Source organism: Lissotriton helveticus, chromosome 5_1, assembly GCF_964261635.1.
Source record: "Lissotriton helveticus chromosome 5_1, aLisHel1.1, whole genome shotgun sequence".
NCBI classification, from domain to species: domain Eukaryota; kingdom Metazoa; phylum Chordata; class Amphibia; order Caudata; family Salamandridae; genus Lissotriton; species Lissotriton helveticus.
Genome location: NC_136065.1, coordinates 1231788282 through 1231814238, shown reverse-complemented (window position 1 = coordinate 1231814238; position 25957 = coordinate 1231788282). Strand labels below are relative to the sequence as shown.

At 45.8% G+C, this 25957-nt stretch overlaps 1 protein-coding gene across 2 annotated transcripts in view; it reads right to left on the bottom strand.

Moving 5' to 3' along the window:
* Window positions 1-25957, bottom strand: part of LOC144755238 (scavenger receptor cysteine-rich domain-containing protein DMBT1-like) — an 855855-nt gene that overhangs the window by 453668 nt on the left and 376230 nt on the right. For both annotated transcript variants that reach the window (XM_078643952.1, XM_078643954.1), the window contains one exon: window positions 10360-10407. In XM_078643952.1, coding sequence (XP_078500078.1) covers window positions 10360-10407 — 48 coding nt within the window. The remainder of the gene's footprint in view (window positions 1-10359; window positions 10408-25957) is intronic.

Below are 25957 nucleotides of genomic sequence, written 5' to 3'. Positions count from 1 at the left end.
TTCTGTTATACTAAATACTTGATAAAGTTAGTTTTATATTATGTATTACTAAAGACGATAAATGAAAGTGATTATTTTTTTCTGCAATTTACAGCAAGCAATTTCAAAATAAAATGGCTCACAATGAAGAGACCGTGGCAATTTCTTTTGAATTGTCCAACACATTGATTGAAATTGAGAGCACCAATAATGAAATATTGTCACAAGGAGGACATGACTTGTATGATTCCATTAGATTGATTGAAATGGACAGCACCAAGAATGAAATATTGTCACAAGGAGATGACTTGAATGATTCCACTACATTGATTGAAATTGAGAGCACCAATAATGAAATATTGTCACAAGGAGGAGATGGCTTGTATGATTCCATTAGATTGATTGAAATGGACAGCACCAATAATGAAATATTGTCACAAGGAGGAGATGACTTGAATGATTCCACTACATTGATTGAAATTGAGAGCATCAATAATGAAATATTGTCACGAGGAGATGACTTGAATGATTCCACTACATTGATTGAAATTGACAGCACCAATAATGAAATATTGTCAGAAGGAGGAGATGACTTGAATGATTTTTTTGATCAATCTCTTGATGGCGAATTTATCGAGTGTTTGGAGACCATAGAGTTACAAGAATCATCATTGGAGACTTTTAATGAGGACATTGCTGATGAGGACATGTTACTAGTTCTTTCAAATTTAGAAAATTCTGAAGAATAAATTTATATTTAGAAATCAAAAATTGTTTGAGACATTATTCATTTTTATTTTTAATTTATGAGGTTGTAGCGAAGTGATTGTAGTATAAAATGAGACTTATAGTATAGAGTGCAACATTTTTATGTTACATGGTAAGTTTACTCATATTTACTTCCCTTCTGCCACTATATTATCTCCAATGTGTATTTGACATGTCTTCTTCATCTCCGGCCTCCTTTCTCTCACTGTGTGTCTCCGATGCATCTTATCGCTGCTATTTTGTGTAATTACAGAAGAGAGTAAAATAAAATAGTTCGGAACGTGAAAAGGGGGCAAAGTAGAGTACTCCTCACCCCCTAGGCCTTTTTAGGCGGTCCCAAAAGGATCAGTTTCTGCTTTCCTGAGAGATTATGGTATGAGTTCCATATACCACAATAACTTGCATTACAACATGCAAGATATCTATCTCCTATTACCAACTTTTGGAGATATTCGCGCTAAGCGCGAATATCTCCAAAAAGTAACACCTGCCCTGAGCAGTTCTTAGCCATGTTATCCAATGGGAGGTGGATAACATGGCTAAGAGTATTAGCTCGGTAATGCATGAATATCGCTGAGTTTTTAGCGATATTCATGCATTGCGGCCGTTTATTATCGCATTTGCGATAAACCTTGATAATAGTAAGGTTTATCTTCGATAATTTCTGACGATGCTTAGTGGTAAAAAATTGGTTGGTAAGCATCGTTAGCGATAAATATCGCTTAACTTTGGTAATATGCCCCAACGTCTGTTAACGTTCGATTCGAAGGAAATGAGGAAGTGTTGAAAAACATTGTCTGCGCCATCTTGCCTTTTTTGAAATGCCACACTTTTGTCGTGCACGGCAGCCATTTTAGATGTCTTGACCAGACCCACTCTCTGCACGCTGTCGATTCGTAGCATGGCTCCTCACCCTCGTAAGCATCTCCCCCAGGCACTGGTCACCACCGCTCTCTGTCTTATGCATGGGCAATAAACCTCCCCCCATCTGCGCTGCTCTTCCCTGAGAATCACACTCTGTGCCCGCCCGACACCTCCCTTTCGCCCTATTCACTACCGCACCCTCTGACACTCCTCTTTCTCTGTGTCCGATTGTCCAGGCTATCAGCTAGCCCTGCAGATGTAGTTTATGGCCCCAGCTGTAAAGAATCACCCCTCTTCAAAGGAGTTATAGTAGATCAAGGCCCACACTCGATGAGATCCGTCACACCACACTTGTTCCTACTATCTGAAAACCATCCTGTATTGTGATTGGGGAGGGGACCGAGCCTGAAGCGGAAGATTCCAGGAATGACTCTTTGTACATCAAAGTTTTTACAATTATGTGTCACATTAAAAATATATAGCACTCCAACAAAGTAGTAGGAATATAAAACTTTAATAACATATAAATATATACAACAAAACAAAAACAGTAAAAACATTTAAACAACGAAGAGACCGTGGCAATTTCTTTTTAATTATCCAATAGATTTATTGAAATTGACAGCACCAATAATGAAATATTCTTGTCAGTAGCGGTCTGTTGTGCGAATAGTTCCAAGGCAGCAGAACGCGCTGAAATCTAGATGGCACGAAAGTGATGTCTAGTAAGTTGCCGCCCAGCAAAAAACGGCGTGGGGCGCCGCGGGGGTGAGTGAGTCCAGTAGGCACCACAGCTATTCTTACCGGCATTGCAGAATTACTGCTGGGGACAATGCCTGTGCTGTAGCAGGGTCACAGCAGAAACAAAAAGGATTCTGTTGAAGATGTTGTTGGTTTTCAATTTGAAAACAGTTCTGGTGTCAACTGCTATGCTAATGTAGTGGTTAATGTTTTGTTTTCTCTAGAAAATGTAAAAGAGGGGGAGGCAGTCCAAAGTTCCGTTAAAAGGGCAAAGGAAAGGATCGGTGGTTTGAACTATCAGTCAAAAAGGGGAGGGGGTGCAATAATTTTTCCTACCGGGTCACACTGTGCTTTCACCGGAAGTGAGGTCTGCAGGATTGTAGTAATTCAAAGTGAGGCTGGCGCCAGCATGGGAGCGCCGACGTCCCGCGGATACAGTTTCGTCACTCCACGGGCGATCATGGCAGTCATTCCCCATCGGGGGTCGGAGACTCCCGCGGCTCCTCTAGAATCTTCAAGGTCGTGGAGGACTACGGTGGTGGAGTCAACCAGTGACCGGGCCATTTCTTTATGTTGGGCCCGCTCTTGCCAGGTCGACCGCCATTTTGAGAGTTCGGCAGCTACCGGCGATCGCGGGGTCACATGAGCGGACGGGCTCCACCCTGCCGGGCGAGACGTTGCAGCATGGCCACAGTGGAAGAACCGTTATCTAGGTCGTTCCGAAACTGTGCAGCACTGTAGTTGTTAGGATGCCACCGCCTGGAGCGCTGAGGGTGCAGCTGGGAAGTCTCCACCTGGGGAGGCGGGAGAGGCCTGTTCGCACCGTCTCTCCCTCCCAGTGCACCCCACGGCGTCTCGCTTGAGATTTGTTATGGCCGGACCAGGCGATGAGGACGAGGGGGGGGTCGGAGGCATGTGCAAGACATCCCCCCCCAGTGTTGTCGCAGCCATTATAAAAGAAAGAAGTGTCCCGTCCGTCTTCGGGCCGGGCTTCCGGTGGATGTCGGCCGGACGCCCCTGGCTCTGGCCCCATGAACGGGTTTCTTGGTTTATCGGCTGCAGCCGGATCCCGTCGGCCTCGGCCCCCCGACCGTTGGTGGTCGGACCGGAAGAGCATGTGGCGGGACTACCTGCAACTCTCAAGGGCCACCGCGGCCGGACTGGGAGAGAGAGGGGAGGGTCGAGGAGACATTCCCCCCCCCTGCAACTGTTCAGCGTTGTAAAGGCAATCCCCTGGCCGGGTCCCGCTGGTCTCGGCCTCTCCTCCGGCTACACCCTACGTTAGGATCTCCTGGCCGAGGCGTGGCAGCAGGACCTGCCTTATATGGGCTGCTCCCGGCTGGGCGTAGCCGGAACCCTGCCCCACCTTGGAAGTTTCCAGAGTGGGGGTGGATGTTCTACTGACTTGCATTTTCCCTAGTCTATCGATTTTTTTGGCGTGGCAGGCGGTGGGACAGGGAGGGGTGATTTGGTTTCTCTTACTGTTTTTCTGGTCTCTCACCACTGGCATATTTTAACGTTTTCTTGTTTCTAGGACATTAATAGGTTTTATCATTACGTTATGTTATCGTTTCTTTGTTCGTTGTTTAATAAAAGTTCATGTTCATCAGTGGCCTACTGATTTTCGTTTTCCTATTTTTTTCTTTCCAGGTTGTTTCATGGTAAAGTTTCTGTTAACAGGATACAGTGATCACTTCGTTATTATTGCATATGTCCTTTTCACTAGGGGTGCTCTCTGGTCGGGCCAGATGACGTATCTCTAGTAAATGGTCCGGGTGAAAAAGGTGCATCAATCAGTGGGGAGTAGATAGGCATGACAGATTACAACGGGGGAGAACGGTCCGCATTACGTACCCTTTCACTACTTGCAAAGATTTTCCTACGTTTATTTGCAAACAGGGAATACCTCCAAAAAGAACTAATTCCCAAACAGTCAATGTTCGGACAATCAATCAATCAATGAGGAATGAAATAGGTACGACGTGTTAAAGGCTTGCGTTACCTACCCTTCACTATCTGCAAAGGGAGATAGAATATTCCTATTCTTCCTCGTTTGCAGGTAGAGAAGATCGTTAAGAGAATTAACTTCGAACAATTCAATGCTCGATTGAAACAATCAACAAGGGGTACTGTGAACACAAATGAACGCCGCTTATATACATACGCATTGCTATTTTCAACAGGTTGTTCCTAATGTTTCTATTTTAGCGAGGTCAAAAGAGATCCCATTAGTGGCCTACTGATTTTGCTCGATTCCTTTTGTTTTTTTACACGATTTTTCGCTATCTGCAAAGACTAAACAGAGTATTGCGACTCAATCAAATGGAGAGAGAAGCAGGCACGACGGATTACAAAGGGGGAAAGGGCTGCGTTAACTACCCTTCACTATCTGCAAAGAGAGAGTACTCCTAATAGAAATGAGGGGTGGGGGGCAGCAATCAAAGCAGATCAGTGTGCATAAACACGAAAAAAAAAATTCTTACCACGTACTTGACATTCGACAGCTTATGATATTTGCTATTAAAAAACCATTGAAATTCACTGAAAAAACCATAGGTTATAGACCATATATAGTTAGGAATTAGCATTTACAAAACCTTGAAAATTCACTGAAAAAACCATAGGTTATAGACCATATATAGTTAGGAATTAGCATTTACAAAACCTTGAAAATTCACTGAAAAAACCATAGGTTATAGACCATATATAGTTAGGAATTAGCATTTAAAAAACCTTATTTTACTCACACAAAACCATTGAAATTCCATATATAGTTAGTTGCACTAACTATATATCGCGCACCCGCAATCCACTGCTGATGATGTCACATATTACATCATTCATGACATGGTCAGTGACATCACTGATGACATCACTGATGACATCTCAAATGACATCACTGATGACATCACTGATGACATCTCATTTGACATCAATGACCACATCACTGATGATATCATTCATGTGACAATACAATGCATCTCTTCACACTTTAATATAACCTCTGTTACACCCAGTGTTAAATACAGAGTATAATTTTTGAAACCATTGACACACCAATACTAGTTACTACATACGCACTCAGTGATTCCTATGTTTACACACACATTCACTCATTTACCCATACAATCATTCATACATACAATCACTCATCTTTACAACACTATCATATGCACTCATACACCTATACAGACTCTCACACTCTGTCACTCATCCATGGAGTTACTCACACACCTAGTCAGTCCTGTAAAGAATCAATCACACTTCCATTTTCTAATCTATACAGTTAAACATAGAGCACCTTACATTTTGAAACATATACTAACACATAATTACTCTCTTATACAATCATTGATACAAGTACACATTGATCTGCACAGAGTCACACACCTCCCAGCCAGCCACACACACACTCAGTCTCCCATACAAATATTTGGGCAATCAATCAATAACCCATATAGTTACTCATATAGCTACTGATCAACACATGCAGCAGTTTACAGAACAACAGACATAATGATGCACAAATTAAGACAGTTTAGTCACTAACCCATGCACTCAGTGAGACACATTTAATCACTCACTCATACAGTCAGTCACGCACCTACTAAATCCTTCATCCAGACACTTCTACATCTACTCATTCTTCAATATGTAAAACATATTTAAACTTTACAGAAACACACAGTCACTGGATGATGTCATCAGTGATGTCATCAGTGATGTCATTTGAGATGTCATCAGTGATGTCATCAGTGATGTCACTGACCATGTCATGAATGATGTAATATGTGACATCACCAGCAGTGGATTGCGGGTGCGCGATATATAGTTAGTGCAACTAACTATATATGGAATTTCAATGGTTTTGTGTGAGTAAAATAAGGTTTTTTAAATGCTAATTCCTAACTATATATGGTCTATAACCTATGGTTTTTTCACTGAATTTTCAAGGTTTTGTAAATGCTAATTCCTAACTATATATGGTCTATAACCTATGGTTTTTTCAGTGAATTTTCAAGGTTTTGTAAATGCTAATTCCTAACTATATATGGTCTATAACCTATGGTTTTTTCAGTGAATATATATATATATATATAATTTGATATAGATATATATAGATATATTGATATAGAGATATATAGATAGATATATATATATATATTGATATATGGATATTCCTTCATGATCTGATCCGCAATAGAAAACAGGGCCGACACAGCTCGGATATCCCATTGTGCATCTTTTTTTAAATGCAGGTTGCCATACTTAACGTGTTTCTGCCACAAAACTGGCCTTTTTCAACATGACAGACGCCATATTCACTGCACTGCTCATACCACATTGCTCCCACGTGTTCAATAGACTTAGAAGATTGCTTCAGATGTTTCTGCCCTTTACCCTCCATTTAATTTGTCAGGGAGCCCCACTGCTAAAATTTGATTAGCATTACATTTAGCATTTACATTAAACTCCGTACATAGCCCAATGGGGATACTCAAGATCGGGAACCTCCAGTAAAATACTATAGACAAGTGTTGGATCCCCTTATTAGACCGCAAAGGTGAAAAATAACAGAACAATGCTAATGCATAATAGCAAAATTGCAACCCCCTGTTGGATAGTGCACAGTTCTCATGTGTCCACCCTAAATGAACATCGCCAGTGGAAGGGCAAGTATTTCATCAGCAACATGTAGTGCAAATGGCAATTAAAATCCATATACTGATCACAGTATTAAGGTCCTCGTTAGCAAACAGCAGTCGCAGACATGGGAAAAGGGAACTGAACCGCTGAGAAATTTCATACTCGAATTTTTTAAAATAATTATAGTACATATATTTATTCCCTCCCCATTCTGTGAAGTGCTCCAGGGTCCAGCTCTGGTGGGCCTGGTCTTGACCTATGGGCCCAGCAGCCCTGATTCACACCTCATTATTCCTGCTGTGCTGCTTGAATGAGACGAAGCAGCACAGTAGGAGAGTTGAAGTGAACTTTTGTCCTCAGTTCTAAGAGGGTTGGTTGAAATGTGAACCTGCACAACACTATGATTAATGTGCAGATGCACCCGACCCGCCCTTAAAAACTGGGACATTTCTTTTTGTGTTTTAGACAAAAGTGTTGGGACGCCAGGACAGTCCTGCAAAAACTGGGACTGTCTGGGCAAAACCGGGAATGAGAGAATTTGTTACAGACAGAGTTGCCGCTGTGGAACCAGGTTTGAGTCTCAGTGTCGCCTCAACATCCAGCGATTCAGGGAAAATCACGCAATCTCCCCATAATATGAGCTTGCGCTTCTGTAATGTAACTGCTGCTCATGTAAAGCGCTTCCATACCCTCAGGATGAGTTTGTGCTATATAAAACTAAAACAAATAACACAAATATAAAACAAGCAAAGTCAATTGGTTCTGCTTATGTGGGACCTATTTGGTGTTGTCAGTGTCTTTTTCTAAAGATGTTGCACAGCAGCGTGGGCTTCTGTGCAACATGGCTTAAAATAAACAAAAAAGCACTATGATGCTGTCAGCGCTGGCCATGCCATAGCACTTTGTTTCTATTTAGTTTAGGCCATGTTGCACAGTAATTCCCGCTGCTGTGTGACATCTTTAAAAAAAAACATTTGCAACACCAATAGGTCCGGCATTGGTGCAACCAATTGGTTTTGCCAATGCTTGTATTCCTTGCTCATTTGAACTTTTAGTCTAGAAAAGGCCTTCCCGCTACACTGGGGTGCAAAGAAACATGTTAAGACTTGTGGTGCGCAGACCCAGGTAGCAAGTTAAAGAACAGTGAAGCAAGAAACAAAAACACAAGCTAAGGGGAGACAGTTTCTTTAATTTGTGGCCACTTAGTTGTTTAGTGCAGGAATGTGCTCAGTCAATTTCACACTGACTTCACAATTGTGAAATTGCAATAAGGTGTGAGGTTCAGTGAGGGAGGAAGCAGCGCCTACAGGGAGAGAGCAAGAAAATATATGCACTTCACTGGTGACCAGTCAGATGGACGGTGAAGAAACTATGCTCAATGGGGAGACAAACACAAGAATAGGAAGGAAGGCCATTGAACAAGAAGACAGCCCACAAGACTGACAAGAATGCCAATAATAAGAAATAGACTGGCCTGAACCCTTTTCTAAATGTTGGTGTTGTACACAATGAGTCGTTTGACAGCCGAAAAGCTAATAGCTGCCCTTAAGTGAGACCTAAAAATCTATATAAATAAAAATGTAAATGTTCGTTTGTTCAAAATCATAAATCTCCGAAAGTTCTTCACCGATTGCTTTGAAATTTTGACACAACGTTGGATTTGAATACACAAGTGTTTTTTATATACACAACATTGGATTTGAATACGCGCGTGTCGAATACACGTGTGTTTTTAATCGAAAGCCCAAACAGACACATGAAAATGTCAATGTACGTTTGTTCAAAATATTAAATTTCCAAAAGTACTTCAACGATTGCTTTGAAATTTTGACACAACGTTGGATTCGATTAAGCGCGTGTTTATATATACACAACGTTGGATTCGAAAACGTGCATGTCCAATACGCGCATGTTTTTGATCTAAAGGCCAAACAGACCCTATTGTATTGCTTGCTGCGCAAAAACTACAAGGGACGCATACAGACAATAGTCTTCATATATTAGGATGGACAGTTGGTGGCAGGATGACAGACCGGGAAGTGGGTGGAGGGAGGGGGGAGGAGTTGGTTCACTTTGCAACATTAATTAAGGACGCATAGAGACAATAGTCTACATACATTAGGATGGACAGTTGGTGTCAGGAAGGCAGACCGGGAAGTGAGTGGAGGGAGGAGTTGGTACACTTTGCAATATTAGCACGTGTTTATATATACACAACGTATGATTCGAATACGTGCTTGCTGAGCAACAACTACAAGGGATGTATACACACAATAGTCACAAAAACATATTGTATACCCACAAGCATTGTGAAATTAAACATATCACAACCATGAGCTTACTCTTTTCTTTCTCTTCCATTTAACCAGACCGAGCCACAGCAACGAGTGGCCGTGTACAGCTAGTATATAAATAAAAAGATGCAGCATGAGAGCCGGACCTCCTACAAATTGGGGCATGCAGAGTAATGAACCCTCTGCCCCCCTTCCAAATGGGCCAGGTATCTACTTTATATCTTGTGCATCAATAAATCAATTAAGTGGAGTCATATTACCCCTGTCCCCACCTCCATGCCCTTCCTCTCATCATGCTTCAACTTCCACCGGATATAATTATCTATCTGCATTGTCCCAAAGGGAGGATAAAAGGCACGAAGAGCAGCATGGTGGGGACCACATAAGTTAGTTTAGCTGGTGGTCCATGTCGCTAAACAAATTGTATTTATCTATGTATCGATATATCTGGATGGAGTTGGATTCTTTTAAGTTGTGTATTCTTACGGGGTGTACAGCAGCCTTGTATGCACATCACAATCAACCACCCTAAACTAACCTAACTGCAACATGGATTAAAATATCTATCTTGTGGGGTGGATGTAACTCTTACATTATCCCACACGCATACCAGCAGCCAAGCACAATCACAGCTAACCATTCATAGGTGTTGTGGGAGTGTAGGTTTATATATCACTATCAATTATAGTGTCACGTATAGCAGGACTTGTGATTTGGCTGGCCTTGTCCCTTTTTCTAACTTCAACAGTCCATTGGTAGTTGTTTTTGTTAGGAAAGAGAAGAAAGTAACTGTTGGAACAAAGTGGACCATGGATACATTTATGAGATGAGGAGTGTGAGCACAGGTCACCAAACGCTGGTGCAGCTCCTTCTTGTTTTTTTCAATTTTTTTCTAGACTATAAAAACTCAACCTGATCAGCTACTGTTTCCTCTTGAATTTATGTGTTCTTTTGATTCCTTCATTTCTATTTATATTTGACTTCCATGAAATATTCATTAATCAAAACAAACATTTGACCCCACGATAAAGCAAAAAGGATGAAACGATAATGATCTGTGTTTTACCTGGTGTGGTAGATAATTGTGGGAGAGAGGAAACATCTGATGTGTAGGCTGTTGATGGGAAAGATGAAATAGAGAAAAATAGACATTTTCAGCAAGTATATTTCTGCTTCAAATAAAACAGTTAACGGTTATCTCACAGCTACACCCAATTTCCTTTGCATATTAGTATTGTATCTTTGTCTACAAGGAGATCTTTTCTTGTCTAATCCTCAACATGATTTTCCTGCTATTAACTGCAGTCTTTAAGTGGTTAGAGAACTCCCTTGAATGCTTAATCATGAAAATCTCTTACAGTCCCCAAATCAATTTTAACCAAAATCTTTCTTCTCTATTTTTCACACAAGACGATGTTTCATTTTTGAAGACATTGGCTATATTTCTGATCGTTATTATTCTTCAATACTCAGACCATTTCACTGATGCTCATTTAGATTTACAGATCTTTCTCAAATACGTTTGAGATCTCTGATCCTCATCTTTATTTTGTCTCTGAATGGATAATCTGCCCAGCAAGCTAATACTCAGTCTAATTGATTTGTTGTTATTGAAAGGTATCGCTTGCTCTGTGCTCCAGAGCCCTACATGCTCACATTTCCAAAAGCTATTTGTCTGCTTCACAGAATTGATTCCATCATCTGTGTGATGCACAACTTCTTGGTCTTGATTATTGACTTTGTTTAATATTGCATATCTTGCTGTTCCTATCTCTTTGCTGACCTAACTTTATGAAGGCTATCAATCTTTCTCCTCAGTGTTGCTTACCCACATTTAATGAAGAATTGTATTCTCTCTCAACAGCTCCCTTGTCTATTAATGTGCTCATGCAAAGTCAATCTCTCTTCTCATTGGATTTGTCTCACCATCTCTTTTGAAGAGTTTCCTACCTCACTGTCAGAACCTCTTTTAGAGGGTCATGGGGTGCTCAGGGGTTACTGGGACCAACCGTGGTGGTTGAGGCCTTTTACTACTGATGTCCCGGGCCCGACCTTCTATTGATCCTTAATAACTGGGTCAAGTAACTCTTCTACACTTGCCTCACAGTGGTAGCTGTGGATGAGCGGTCAAAGGCTCCCTCATGGGGGGAGTACACATAGGCTAGTGAACACTACTCATAAATCATAAAGTGCGCTCAGCAATGTCAAGAAATCAATGTTCAGTCAAATACATGTTTTTCTATGAAAAGGAAATATGTTATGTCTAGCTCTATGCATTCAAAGAAACGACAGCATTCGTAAGCAATAACACAATCAGCTTGAGGTCAGGACTCTAGTGTTTGCCTGGCAAATCCATGTCCTATACTCTTCCTTACATTGTCAGTGGGATTATTGCTCATTCACTGGTGGCCCCATCCTGGGAATGCTCACTAGCAGGCCTTACTCAAGAGCCCTCTTTTGTCTCTTGGGAAGTAGTCAAAAGTGTCCATGGTGCCGCAGCACCTTCATCAGTGAGTCCCATGGGGGATTCAAGTGTTACCCGCATCTGCAGTATGGAAGCATTCAGCTTTTCCACAGTTTCTTGCAAGTTCTGGTTCTGTTCAGAAAAGTCAGCCTGCTTGCAGTTCAAGTGGCAGCACCTGGAAGGAGCAAGCTCCTTCCCGAGCAGCGCTGCTGGCTTCCTCAGTGATCAGAGGTGCTCCCAGCTTCCACAGCCAGAGTAAGTCTGTTTTCCTCACACAGGGAGGAAGGTTGATCTTAGGCTCCCAACCGGATCCCAGTGATGGTGCAATATCCTTCTCAGTGTGGTCCAAAGTATTCGGAGTTGGTTAGGGTTAGATCTGATTGCATGGGCTTGACCCACAGGCTGCAGCTTTCGCTTTCCCGAACAATGGCAAAAACTCCTGGCAAAACTCAGTACCCACAGCTCATGCTGGCGTACAGGTCTGCTGTGGTACTTGCTGGCAAAATACAGACTCCTCTAGTGAAATCACTCACACCACGTTGGCCCCTCTTGGCATACAAGGTCTCCACTGAGGCATACATGAGTCTTGGCATGCTTTTCAGCACAATCCCTTCAATGGTGGCCCCCTGACATATGGCTGTGGTGCTCCCTGTACGACACCCAATGCAAGGCTCAGTCCATGGTAACCGTCTCCTAGCATGTGAGGTTCGCTGAATAACTCTTGTACATGAGCAAGGACCTGATCAGTGCACAGCTATCTCCTCACACCTTGCACTACCTCTCAGTTGAGCTCCCCACAGGACCTTGCTCCCTCCAATGCTCTCCTCTTCCTTAAGGGCACATTGGTCTTGGTAAGCAGCAGGTGCTGGAGCTCCAGGTTCCAGGGCAGGTGGTCTTGGTTTCCCTGGGTAAGGTCCCCTCACCCAGCAGGAAGCCTAGCAGGCCTTGACCCCCATTTCTGGTCACAGGCAGAAGTCTTGCAGAGATTACCCTTCTCTCTCAGTCCATCTGTCTACTTAGCAGATGGTCAGTTTTGGGCTCTCAACCTCCCCTTCTTATAGTCCATTTCCAGACACCGAATGTGATTTAGGGATTGGATCTTTGAAAATTTTAATTGGGGTCCTGCTTCTATTGAAATGTACAACACTGGCCACAGGAGTGAGTAGAGTTCCCACCAGGATGTCAGCCTTAATGATATGTACATCTAAAGATTAATCCTGGGCTTCCAGCACTACTCTTCAACTGACCACCGACTCAACTAATACCCTTTTGAATTGTATGGGGGAGTCTCTCTCCTTTCCTCCAGTGTCCCATGGTGTTTAGTCAAAATACCAGAGAAAAAAGATTGTATTGACAAAAGATGGTCAAGAAAATCGAGAACATGAAGGTAAGTTTCTATAGGCAAGCAACGTTTTACTATATATAACTCCACATATATGTACCTTGACGATATATATCTTCAAGGTACATAGATGTGGAGTTAAGGATAGTAAATCTATATTTACCTATTTGCAATTGGCTAGTCATCTATATTTTTCACACAATATTCTGTCTACATGGTATTTCTGTCAGTGATACCACAGGGAGGCCTGAGCTTCTCAAAATGGAAACCAGGGTCCTCCATGTAATGTACCATTGAAGGCACACTTGCACTTACTGTCCATACACAGCACACATACTGTCCAGTACTATCACCTCCATTTAGTGTCCATGTAGTGTGCCACCCGGGCGCACATACATCTAGCACTCACAATTACTCTCTGCGCACTGCTTAGTACTGTATCCTTTCTCTATTGTGCCTCACAGTCCCCTCCCATTTTGTGTTAGAATTGGCCCTGGGGGCCGGAGTACCCGAAGCCTATAAAGGCTCTGTAAGGAGAGGGTGCCCCCTTCCTTTTTTTTTGGTTTGACCCTGGGGGGTGAGGTCCCTGGGACTTAATAGGTTTTGGTACGGGGCCTCAGGGCCCCCTTCAACATTGATATTGTATTTGGCCCTTTTTATAGTATTTGTGGACCCAAAGAGCACCAGGGCCTGTTAATGCCTGAGGATGGGGGCAGCATACGCTCCTACCCTGTTTAATTGTATTTAGACCAGAGGGATGGGTTCCCGTGGCCTTTTAAGGCTTGGCGCCACACGAGGTGTTGTCTTTACATATGAAAATAAAATATTGCTTGAGGCAATGTCCCCTTGCATCTGGGCAACTGACTAACATGCAGACCTCAACCCTGGTAGCACAATAGTCCTTCAACTATTCTGCGGAGCACTCCTTTCCTTGTCATGACAACCTTGGAATTTTACAAAGTAGGATGGTTTGGATTCCACTTTCAAATACATTTCCAGGTAGGGGGTGTTGATACACTGTCTAAGGTTTCAGAACTCGTTTGCGTTGGTTCTTTTTGAAATGGAATTTTCTGGCTGTTCCTCAGACATAGCCCTATATGAGAGCAATGGCTCTCATAATATGTAGCAATGATGCTGGCTCCAAGAATGAATATCCAAATGAAGGTCACAAATGAAGTCTCAAATACCTACAGCTGGTTATCATAAACCTTCCAGAAGCAATTATAGAGAATAGACAAAAGAACAGGCCCTGCCTACAAAGTTCCTCACTTTCAACAATTGAAACTGCATGCCCACTTCTCATCTCTACCATCTGGCAGTGCTCAGGAAGGACTAATTATCACCCCATTGCTAACAATGCCCGCAGAGAATTTTGAAAGGTAGCCCTGTATCAAGCCTCTTACAAATAAATGTATGGGTCTCCCTGTGTTAGCAGGAATCACAATCCTTGTCAGGGTAAGTCACCATACATCCCACATTATCCTGTGCTCAACCTCTGGTAGCTTGGCACAGAGCAGTCAGGTTTAACTTAAAATGCAAATTGTAAAGTATTTGTGCAACACTAGAAGTAGCTCAGTGAAAACACCACCAAAAGACTCCACACCAGGTTAATAAAATAGAGAATCATTTTATAAATAAAACAAAACAAAACAACAAAAATCCAATAAGTTAACCTTGAGATATGTTTTTTCAAAGAGTAAAATAGCGCTGAGAAGCAAAAAGCTGGGATGTCTGCTAGGCTGGACCTAGGCAAAGTCAAAGGTTCTGGCCGACCATGGTGGAGCACAATTCGGATACAGGGACACACTTGGGTCCACTGAACAAAAGTACCTTGATACGAGTTCTACGACTTAAATGTCCTGGCTTTTCAATTACACATTGGACACAGGTACATACAAAATGTTTATGTCCCGTAGAAGATTACATGATAGTTTCCAAACATTTACACATACATCTGAACACAACAAACCTGGTGATCTTCATTATTGCAGGGACATAAGGATTTACATATGTCATGTTCAATGGAGGTGACACTGTACTGATTGTATATAAATCCCATCTATCACCAATGCCGAAATGAGTTTTACACCTACTGAAAAGATACTGACAGCAGTACAGACTGCTGTAGTGAGAGAGAGAGAGAGCCCTCGCTCAGGGTGAACGCATAATTGTCATGATCCCGGTGCCCACCTTAGAGCCTGTCACCATAAGCAAACTTTCCAAACACTAGGGGCTCCATTAGGATGGCAGCCAGATGGCCCCCGCCGGGCCGGTGGTAGTCACCGTCGGCCCGGCGGAGGCGATATGCCCGCCAACCATGCAGCAAAGACCCCCCGCCATATTACGATGGCTGGGTGGTCCGCGGTGGACGGAAAGACCGTCCGCTGCTTTTCCGCCCGGTTGGCAAGTCGACCAGGCGGAAAAGGGTTCAATATGGTGGCAGTGGCTGTTAGACGCCACCAGCCATATTACAATGGGGGCAGAAATATGCCTTTTCGTGGTGGCATTGCCGCAATGGAAAGGCATGCGGAGTCTGCATGTGGAGTCTGCTTGCGGGGGCCTGTTGAAGGCCCCCAGGGACTCTGGGGGGTAAGGGGTGCACATGGGGGGTATGTATGGTACCCCCTTCATTTCAATGTACAATGTGGCAGGCACCGCGCGGTCCCTGTAATGTTGTGCATTGAAAAGCACAACTTGCCTTTGTGGCATTGCAGTAGGCGGTGCTTTTAGCTCCGCCCGCCGCAATGTTACAAATGCGCCATGCGCTAGAGGGTGCGGGACCACCACAAGCATTGCAGACGGTCCCGATTCCCGGGGTTATGGCAGGCCAACAAAGTCCGTCCGCCATACTAATGACCTCCTAAGACTTTACATCCATGTTGGATACAATGGACACTGAACAATGGGACTTTCTCACTGCAAAAGACATAGGTTACAGATTTGATTTAAACACAAGCGTGTTTACAGTATGAACAAGAATATCCTCTGCCCAATGAAATAATGCCTCTAGATCGCTGTGACTACATCTTATATACTGACGGATCTGCCCAGCCTGCTATAAGGACAGAGCATCAATACTTAGCTGCGTGAGCGATCATAAAGGGGTGCATGCATGAAGGAGAATTCCATCCTGAGAAAACCTATACGCAGTCAATAGGTGACTTTACTCCACAACTGGTGGAACTAAAGGCTGTAATGCTGGCATTGGAAAATGAAGATCATGGATTCCTTCCACTCATTGTGTGTGTAGACCGTGGGTTTCTGTAGCAGTAACCCCCCCCCGCTTTTTGCCAGGTTTCTGATGCACTTTAACTTGATGGGCCCTGGGTCCCTGCCAATCAGGTACCCAGGGCCTGTGTTCTTTCCTAAACTGTACATTTGTACCAACTGGTGGCACCTCTCTGGCCACATGAAAGTCCCTTGTAAAAGGTACCATGGGTACTAAGGGCACTGTGACCAGGGAAGGCCTCTAAGAGCTGCAGCACACATTGTGCCCCCCTTAGAGGTCCTGCACCTTAACACAAACACGCTGCCACTGCAGGCTGCATTCTAAGTGCAGTAAATCCATAAAGACTGTATGGTCTGGGAGTTAGCCATTACGAACTCCATAGCACCATAATGGCTTTACTGAATTCTGGGAAGTTTGGTAGCAAACTTATCAGCATAATAAACCTACACTGATGCAAGTGTGGGGTTTATTATAAAATGGACTCAGAGGGCATCTTAGAGCTGCCCCTTGAAAAACAGCAAGCCTCTGGTGTGTCCCTTACTCGTAAACACCAGCCTGCCACAACGAGACAAGTGTCTGCACCCCTGGGGTGGGAGCCTTCACTCCCTGGGCCCAGAAACAAAGCCTTTACTGGGTGGAGGTCTTCACACCTCCCCTAGATCAGGAAGAGCCATCTGTGGCAGGGGCACTTCAAAGGGAAGAGGAGTTAGCCTAACGGCTAAGGCGCTCGACCTCGGACCTGGGGCTCTGGGTTCGAGTCTCGGTAACGACGCCAAACCTCCTGTGATTCTGGGCAAATCACTTAATCTCCCCGTGCCTAAAAATGAAAGTGTGTGTCCTCATTTAAAAATGTTTTTTTAAAAAAAGTAACTTGTGCTATGTAAAGCGCTCTGATACCTGATTCGGTTCGGGTCTAGTTCGCGCTATATAAAACTCTAAAAAAAAAAAAAAAAAGGCCTTGTTGACTTTGCAGCACGACTCACAGCCTCTCCTGCTATCAGGAGCAGGTCCTCTTCCTGGCTCACCCCCTTTTTGACGGGAAGACAGACGGGAAAAATTAGAACAGCCCAGAAGTTGTGTCCACGTCTGCCAACCCCACCCCTCAGGTGGGGGAGGCGAGGAGAAGCTCACATTTCAGTGCCCGCCATCTTGCAGATGGTAGGGACTCTCCAATCAGGATTAGGGGTTGTGCCCACTCCCCCATGTGGCATGAGCACAACAAGGGTGTAGTCACCCTAAGGTCAGTATCCCATTGGCTACTGCCTCAAGACCCTTAAAACGCCCCCCTGAATACAGTATTCAGGGGGCAGCCCAGAACACAGAAGGAAGATTCCTGCAACCTACGAAGAAGAAGGAAAAAGTCGCACAGCAGATGAGACTACAGAGAAGAACTGACTTGGCCCCAGCCCTTCCGGCCCATCTGCAGTTTACGGAGATCTTGTGCTAAAAGTTGACTTGTCCTGCAGTCAGTGACCTTCAAAACCCCTGTGAGGACTGACTGCCTTCAACAAAGACCAGATCTCATGCGAGCAGCAGCTCTGGTCAAAAGAAACTCCAAAGACAGATTCTAAGCTTACTGAGGACGAAGAAATTCGCCGCCTGGAATCACCACTACATCCGTCGCCTACTGCCCGAGTCCATGTGGCTCACCATCCCCAACGAGGTCCCCCATTTCTAGAGAGTCTGGGTCCACTATCGGTTGACCCCTCCAGGACTCCCCGACGTCACCTGCAGAGACTCCTGACTACGACTGTCCTGGTAAGGTGAAATTTAACCGCAAAAGGCACCCTGCAATCCGGCCGCCCTGCTCCCTGGAGAAGAGGACCTGAGGTGTACCTACATCCCCAAGTCCTCCATCTTACCTGCCCTGCTGTTGGTTCCTCCCGGAAGACTTCCTGAACCGAGCATGCAGCCAAAATCCAAAACCTGCAACCTCATTAGGATTGCATTGGGTCCCGACCTCTCTTATGCACCCTGCATCCAGCCGCTCCAGTGCTGCTGGTGGTGTGGATCTTGTACTAACTGGGGACCCCCTTTACCCTGACTTTCACTGTAGGAGCCTGGCTCCAGAGACTGAGTGGCTTGACCCTGAGCAGCCCCCAACCCAGCCGCCCCAGGCGTTTGGCTAACATTGGCATCATGCACTCTCGACCCGGCTGCCCTAGTGCAGCTGGTGGTTCATTTTGAGTGCCTACCTGGAGCTTGGGGAATCTTGGTCCTAACCACCAAAACTCCCACTTGTAAGATGTTTACTTACCTGTAAAACCTAAAAACCTTTTTCTTCCATAGGTACCCATGTTAAGAGCTTTTGGGCCTAAATTGTTTTTTTGTGTTGAATTAATGTTTATATGGAGAAAGGAGAAATAAACTGCAAAGTATAAAAAGGCTTACTTACCTTGTATTGTGAGATCCAAAGGTGTGGTATCTAGGCATACCACCCCAGTACTAGTAGTAATAAAAAAGTAATGAAAAGTAATCAGAAAATGACTGTGTAATTCAAACTGCATTTTAAAGTGATACAAACCTGTAATATTTGCAAATCCATCTCAATTGCATTTCTGTGTAAAGGTCTACAATTGGAAGTATATTTTAGCTACCTGTACAGAGTCCTGCTTGGTTCTAGAAATAAAATACAAGTATACCTTTTTTTATACTTACACAATTGGTCTGGATTCTGTCTCTGAGCGTGTGTAATCAGTCCTTGATTGAGTGAATACAATAAAGGCTTAACACACCCTCTGGATAAGCCTAACTGCTTGCCCACATAACCACAAAAAGAACTGTTAGTACTTACTTAATTTAGCCTCTGCTATACCTCTGGGGACTCCCTGGACTCTGTGCACACTATACCTTACTTTGGTATAGCATATACAGAGCCAGCTTCCTACATTGGTGGATCAGCGGTGGGATGTAAAGACTCGCATTTATTGGACTAACTTAGTCAACCTCTGATCACATGACAAGAATCAAAAAATTGTGTTTAGTACGTCAAATTTATTTTAATTGACTATTTTTTCCACATTTCTTAAAGTCTTGGTAGGGACTTGTGTTTGGTCCCTGTAGCCTTTTGTTAGAAAACATAAACATCAGTAAAGTCAGGGGGAGATATCCAGAACTTTGAGTGTAGGTCTTCTAAAAAGAACCACACTTTAGAAATATAATGAGCAAGCCGGGGAATATGGTTGAGGAGCTCGACCTCACCCCTTACTCCAACCTACAGGTTAGAGAGTTAAGGCGTCTCTGTAAGGCTAAGCAAATAAGAATTAGGTCTCACCCTACCACAATACAACTCCTGGAGTTTATGGCAGAGTTTGATAATGACAACCCATCCCCTGAGGAGGAAGTCTCACAAAGAGATAGGGAAGGTAGTGAGGTGGATGAGGTATTTGACCCTCTTCCTCAACTACTTAGGGTGGGAGGAAAGTTTGAGCTCCTCGCCTCCAAGCCTAGGAGTAGAGGATCTTGAACCTGCAGAGGTAGGCTAGACTCTGTACAAAACAGAGATGACAACTTCACTGAAGAGGACAACCTTTTAGCAAGGTTGTCCAAAAGACTGGAGCTAGATACTTGGCCCCTGGCGATAGAAAATGAGAGAGCAGAGATGGGCCTAGGACCCATCCTCCTTTATTATACAGTTAATTAAAACCATAATATACTAACATATCAATACATATTGAAATATAAAATTTAAAATATAAAGTCCTAATCAGTTTCTTAATGCTAAGCATTATACAGTGCAGTTAAAATAATGTTAACAAACTTCCCTGCTCTTGCTAGAGCCTGGGCTGAGTTATTGCTAAAACACAAATCCGATGCTTCCCTGCAGTGTCTCAATGTCTTTTCCCGAAAAACTGGAGGCAGTAGGCGGCGATGATCTATGGCAAAGTGTGGACAGCAACATAGCAGGTGAAGCCAGGACTCGTGTAGATAATTGCAGAGCCTGCATGTAAGCTGCTCATTCCGCCGAGCCCACAGCGGATTAAAATAAAAAATTGGTAGAGCTAACAGCCTCATGTACAGTATTTTATTACAAGTCTGAGAGTGAAGAGAATAGTTGAAATACGGTTGAGATTTCCCCTTGATATACGAATCATTCAGAGCTGTGAAGAGTGCGTTTTTAGAAAGCCCGGCATCGTCTGTCTGGAATGAAGCTAGAGTGATTTGGATTTTTTTTTATTTTTTATTTTTTTATTTTTCCAAAACCTTTATTGCTCTTTGTATATTACACAGCGGAACGCCTACAACCCTGCGGGCCGGCCGCTAATACGTGCTCGTTAGACATGATATAGCTTTGCATTGTGTCCAATAAATCAACAGTGCCTGCGATTGTCCAGTAAAGCATACTGCAAAGTAAAAGTGCATTTGAGATAGCATTGTCAACATTCGAGATGGTTTTGATGGTATTTTATCTTTTTTTGAAAAACAACAAACTCTAAAACTAAAACATTAGGAATGATAGTACGGTCAGACTTGGGTCAATCCAGCTTGAATTATAAGTGCCTCTCGGGAGAGGCCTACTCCCAGCTCATGCCCCAGCGTTCTAGCGCCCCCGCCCACTTCATGCACACATCTACCCTCGTCCCACATTCAGCGGTACAAAAGAAGAACTCGCTTAGCGGCCTCGGTCGACCCCCTGCTCAACCACGTCGTACAGGCTCACCCCTCCTCCCCCTCCTCGTCCGAGTCCTCCTGCTCGTCCTCCAATAAGGGATCACAAATGTCCCCCCTGTACCCATTCCATTGCAACCACACTTTGTTCCATTTCCCGGGGCAGGCTCGGCTGGAGTACACCGCCCTCTCGGTCACCATCACTGTATCCATATGTAGACACCAATGGGACTTGGACGGGAGGTCTGCCACACCCCACCGCTGCGCTATGTCTCTCTTTGCCACCATCAACCCCACCGTGACCCAGAGTTGTTCATACCTGGAAAGGTCAGTAGGCTCCCAAATGTTAAGTAGGCACCTCCGCGGGTCGGGCAACAGGGACCGGTTTAGTGTCTGTGAAATTGTGCGGAGTATTTGCTTCCAATAGTCCTGTATCTTGGGACACTCCCATATGGTATGAAAAAACGTGCCCTCCTCCCCACACCCACGAAGGCAATACGGATGGGGTGTCCGGTGAATGCGGTGTAGCATGGTCCTTGTGTAATAAACTCTGTGTAGGATCTTAAACTGCACTAAACGCATGCGCGCTGAGATGCCCACTTCCTTAGGGGACCCAAGTGCTTCAAACCATTCATGTTCGTCCATGTCGCCTACGTCCCCCTCCCACTTCCCCTTTAATTGGAGTGTCGGATCCGGGGAGTTATTAAGCAATTTGCGGTACGTGAGTGATGTCGCCTTCTCCAACATGTATTCAGTAAGGAGGCGATCCTCCAAGGGCGAGGATTCGGGCAGAGGTGTGTCGGGGGATAGGGCCGTGAGCAATGCGTGCTGTATTTGGATGTACCTATAAAGCTCCCTGTCACTCAAACCATATAGTTCTTTTAGTCGGACAAAGGGTATCACAGCATTCCTCTCCCACAAATCACCCACTGTGGAAATACCTATCGTATCCCAGTGCGCAAAACCCTTAGTATTCCTCATATTACCCAGTGCCCGCGAATCCCACAGCGGAGTCATCCCAGTGATCTTCCCCTTCCAGCCCAGTGCCGCCGTCGCCGTGTGCCACAACTGAACAGTCAATTTAGTGGGGCCCACCAAGACCCGCACCTTGCGGTGGTCATACAATGGACCCAACAAAGTATCTGTGCCCAGTTGAGCCCTATCCGACTGGAAGGCCGGTTCGGTTTGTGGGGCGTGAATCCAGAGGTTTATTGGCTTTAGGTGTGCTGCCCAGTAATATAGCTTAAGGTTCGGCAGCGCAATACCCCCGTCATACCAATCTCTGTGCAGCTTAGATTGCGCCACACGCGCAGGGAGGTTCCCCCATAGAAGGTTTGAAACTAGAGCAGCCACTCTCTGGAAGAACCGCGGTGCCACGGGATAGGGTGTATTTTTGAGGACGTACAGGAAACGCGGTAGCGCCATCATCTTATAAAGCGCCGCCCTGCCCAAGAGCGTCAGCGGCAGGCCAGACCAGAACATGACATCCCGTTTCAGCCTGTCTAGGTGAGGTTTCAAATTTTTATCAACAAATTCAGTCGGGTCTTTGGTGATATGAATACCCAGGTATTTAAATGAAGAGCCCGCCAGCTTCAGTGGGCACGTGTCGGCCAGATTCGGGGCCGGACCCTGCAAAACGTACAGTTCCGATTTAGTCCAGTTCAACGCGTAGCCAGAAACTCTGCCATACGTATCGCAAATGTGGAGCAAAGCCGGCACCCCACCCTCAGGGTCTGTTAAATAAAGCAACATATCGTCCGCGTATAACGACAGACGGTCCTCCCAACCCCCCTTCCACGTTATACCCTTGAGGAGGGGTGAAGTCCTCAAAAGAGTCGCAAGAGGCTCCAACAAGATCGCAAACAGCAGGGGCGACAAAGGGCACCCCTGCCGCGTGCCCCTGCCCAACGGGAATGCGTGCGAAATGTGGCCGTTAGCCACCACATGCGACACCGGGTCGGTGTACAGTAGTTTGACCCATGCTATAAAACGAGGTCCAAATCCCAAGCGGTTCAGCGTTTCAAAAAGGTACTCCCATTCCACCAAGTCAAAAGCCATCTTGGCGTCCAATGCCAAAATTACTGCTGGTGTGCCGATGGTGTCCGCTCTAGCCAGTACCCCGTGTAGCCGCCGCAGATTCAACGATGTATTTCTGTGTGGCATGAACCCGGACTGGTCCGGGTGTATAATCGACGACAGATGGGGCAGGACCCTTTGCGCCAGGAGTTTAGCCAATATCTTCACTTCGGCATTTAACAAGGAAATGGGCCGATAAGAGGAACACTCCTCCGGCGGTTTGCCTGGCTTGGGGATGGTCACGATGGTCGCTGCCCGCTGGTCCGGCGGGAGGCAACCTTTCTCCAAACAATCCTTATACATCCCTAACAGGTGCACACTAAGGGTCTCAGGCATCGCCTGGTACCATTCAATGGGTATGCCGTTCGGGCCCATCGCCTTACCCGGGTTTAGAGCCTTAATCGCCAACTGGATTTCGTAGGCAGTAATGTCCGCCTCCAACTCACTGGAGTACTCCGGTGATAACATTTGGACCTCGATTGGGGCTAAGAGGGTCCTGGCCCTCTCCGCTGTGATCGTACAATCCGGAGTGTACACTCGCTCAAAATGGGCCGCCAGTATCTCCGTGATACGCCGTGGATCAGTATGTGTCTCCCCTCTCTCATCTTTCAGATGTTGGATCCCCCTAGAATTACCCTCCCGCTTATCAAGCCACGCCAACATTTTCCCTGCTTTGTCTCCCACCTCATAAATTCTATTTTGAGTATCGGCTATGTGTCCCTTCACCAGCTGGCGCAAGTGAGCAGTATATAGCTGTTGTTGGAGGGTGAGTGTGTGAAGGCCGGAGGGAGAGGGGTGTCGCTCATGAGCCTCAGTTTGTTCCTGCAGTGCCACCTCCAGATCAGCCAGTTCTCGGGACAGCTGCCTCCTATGCCCCGTAATGGAATTAATGGCTTGCCCCTGTAGGACCGTTTTATAGGCTTCCCAGAGAGTCACCGGGGAGCGCACTGAACGCACGTTTTCAATGAAATATTGCTTCGTTGTGTTTTTAAGAGCCTTACGAACCTGCGGGACCTTGAAGTAGGCAGCACTAATGGGGTAGATGCGTTTGCGCGCACTGGCCTGCGAGGAAAGTGTCAGTGTGAGTGGGGAGTGGTCAGAAATCCCTCGAGGGAGAATTACCATTGCATCAACATGTCGGAGGCCCTCACCCAGCGACAGGAAGTAGTCAATGCGCGAAAGGCTGCCATGTACTGCAGAGTGGAAAGTGTATTGCTGCGCGCTGGGGTGCAAGTGTCTCCAGATGTCAGTCAAGCCCATAGCTGCTGCGAAGCCCTGGAGGTAGGAGCCCCCCCCTGTGGAGCCGGCGCGGGGTGTTTGTCCAGTTGCGTGTCCATGACCGCATTAAAATCCCCCCCCAGAATGGTCTCGCCCTCGGGGAGAGTCAAGAGGAATTCTCCCAGCCTTGGGAGGTGGACCGAATGTAATGCTGGTGGGATATACACGGACACCACATTAAAGAGCTTTCCCTCCCACTGTCCATGTAAGGCTGCAAAGCATCCCTGGTCATCCGCCTTAGGCGATAAAGGCAGGAATCGTGAGTTTTTTTGTACCAGTATGCCGGACCCCCTGGAGCCAGACGAAAACTCGGAGTGGACCCACATTTTATAACCACGCCTGTCCAAGGCTTTCGCAGCCCCCCCTACCAAATGAGTCTCTTGCAACAGGGCCACAGTAGGCCGCTGGCGCTTGATTGCAGTCAATACCAACCCCCGCTTAACCTTATCTCCCAGGCCCCTCACATTCCAGGACATTAAACGCAAGGGAGGGCAGTGTGAGTCAGCAGACCCCACATCCACTGTCGGGCCAGAGTTCTCAGCCATCGGTGGTTATTGGGCGCATAATGTACCGGCTGAAAAGCAGGCCTAATCTAGCGGCCGTGCCATTGCACAGCAAAGAACAAAGGGACATCACGGGGGCCTAGTATCACTGTCCTTCCCCATCAACATGCACTGGCACCCACATGAATTAAAACAGTGACCCCGAGCGTTTGCATACATTCCCAACAAAAACAAGAACAGTTCAAGACAAACCCCCCTCCTTGCCCCCCTGCCTAACGGACTTCGAACTGCCCGCCACCCCAACTGAGCAGAGTGCTGTACCCATCCCACAACCAGAGTACTTGCGTGTAGGGGGGAGAGCGTCTCCCCGGGCAGGCGGCCTCCCTGTAGGCTGTCGGGGCGGCCATGCCAGAATCTACGTGCAGCATTTTAAGCAAACAGTAACCTTCGGGAACCAGCGATCCTCAGCAATGCAGAGTTCGGGGTAGGAGTCACTCGTCCCCACCTCCCCCTTCAAATCCGTGGGACGGAGATTGTTCCGCTCCCTCCACTCGACCAGACGTTTGGGAGCCCGTTCTGCTGCCACCTCTACGGTCTTGATCCGGCCTATGCGTCCTGCGTTGTCGCCCAACAGTGTGCCAGCCCTCCAGCCAGTCCCGGGCCGATTCGGGGGTATCGAAAAACCACACTTTTTTGTCCGCAACCACTCGAAGCTTAGCCGGGAATAACATGGAGTATGGCAGTTCCTTTTCTCTCAGAGTCTTTTTCACTTCTAGGAACGTCCTCCTCTTTCTGGACACTTCCGCTGTGTAGTCCGGGAAGAAGGCGATCTTCGAGTTCTGGATTTGGATGGCCGGCGCCACTCTCGCAGCCTGTAGAATGGCGTCACGATCGCGGAAATTGAACAGTCTGGCCAATATCGGTCGCGGCGCGCCCCCCGTCTTGGGCTTTCCTCCCGGAACACGGTGAGCCCTTTCGACCGAGAAGAAGTTCGAGAGCCCCTTGGGTTGTAGCCGAGTCTTGACCAAGTCCTCCACGTAGAGGTCTAGGGCCCCCGTGTCCTCTGATTCTGGCACACCTATAATGCGGACATTGTTGCGCCTGGAACGACCTTCCTGGTCATCCAGTTTGTCCCTGAGCAGCTTGTTATCAGTCTGCAGCCTT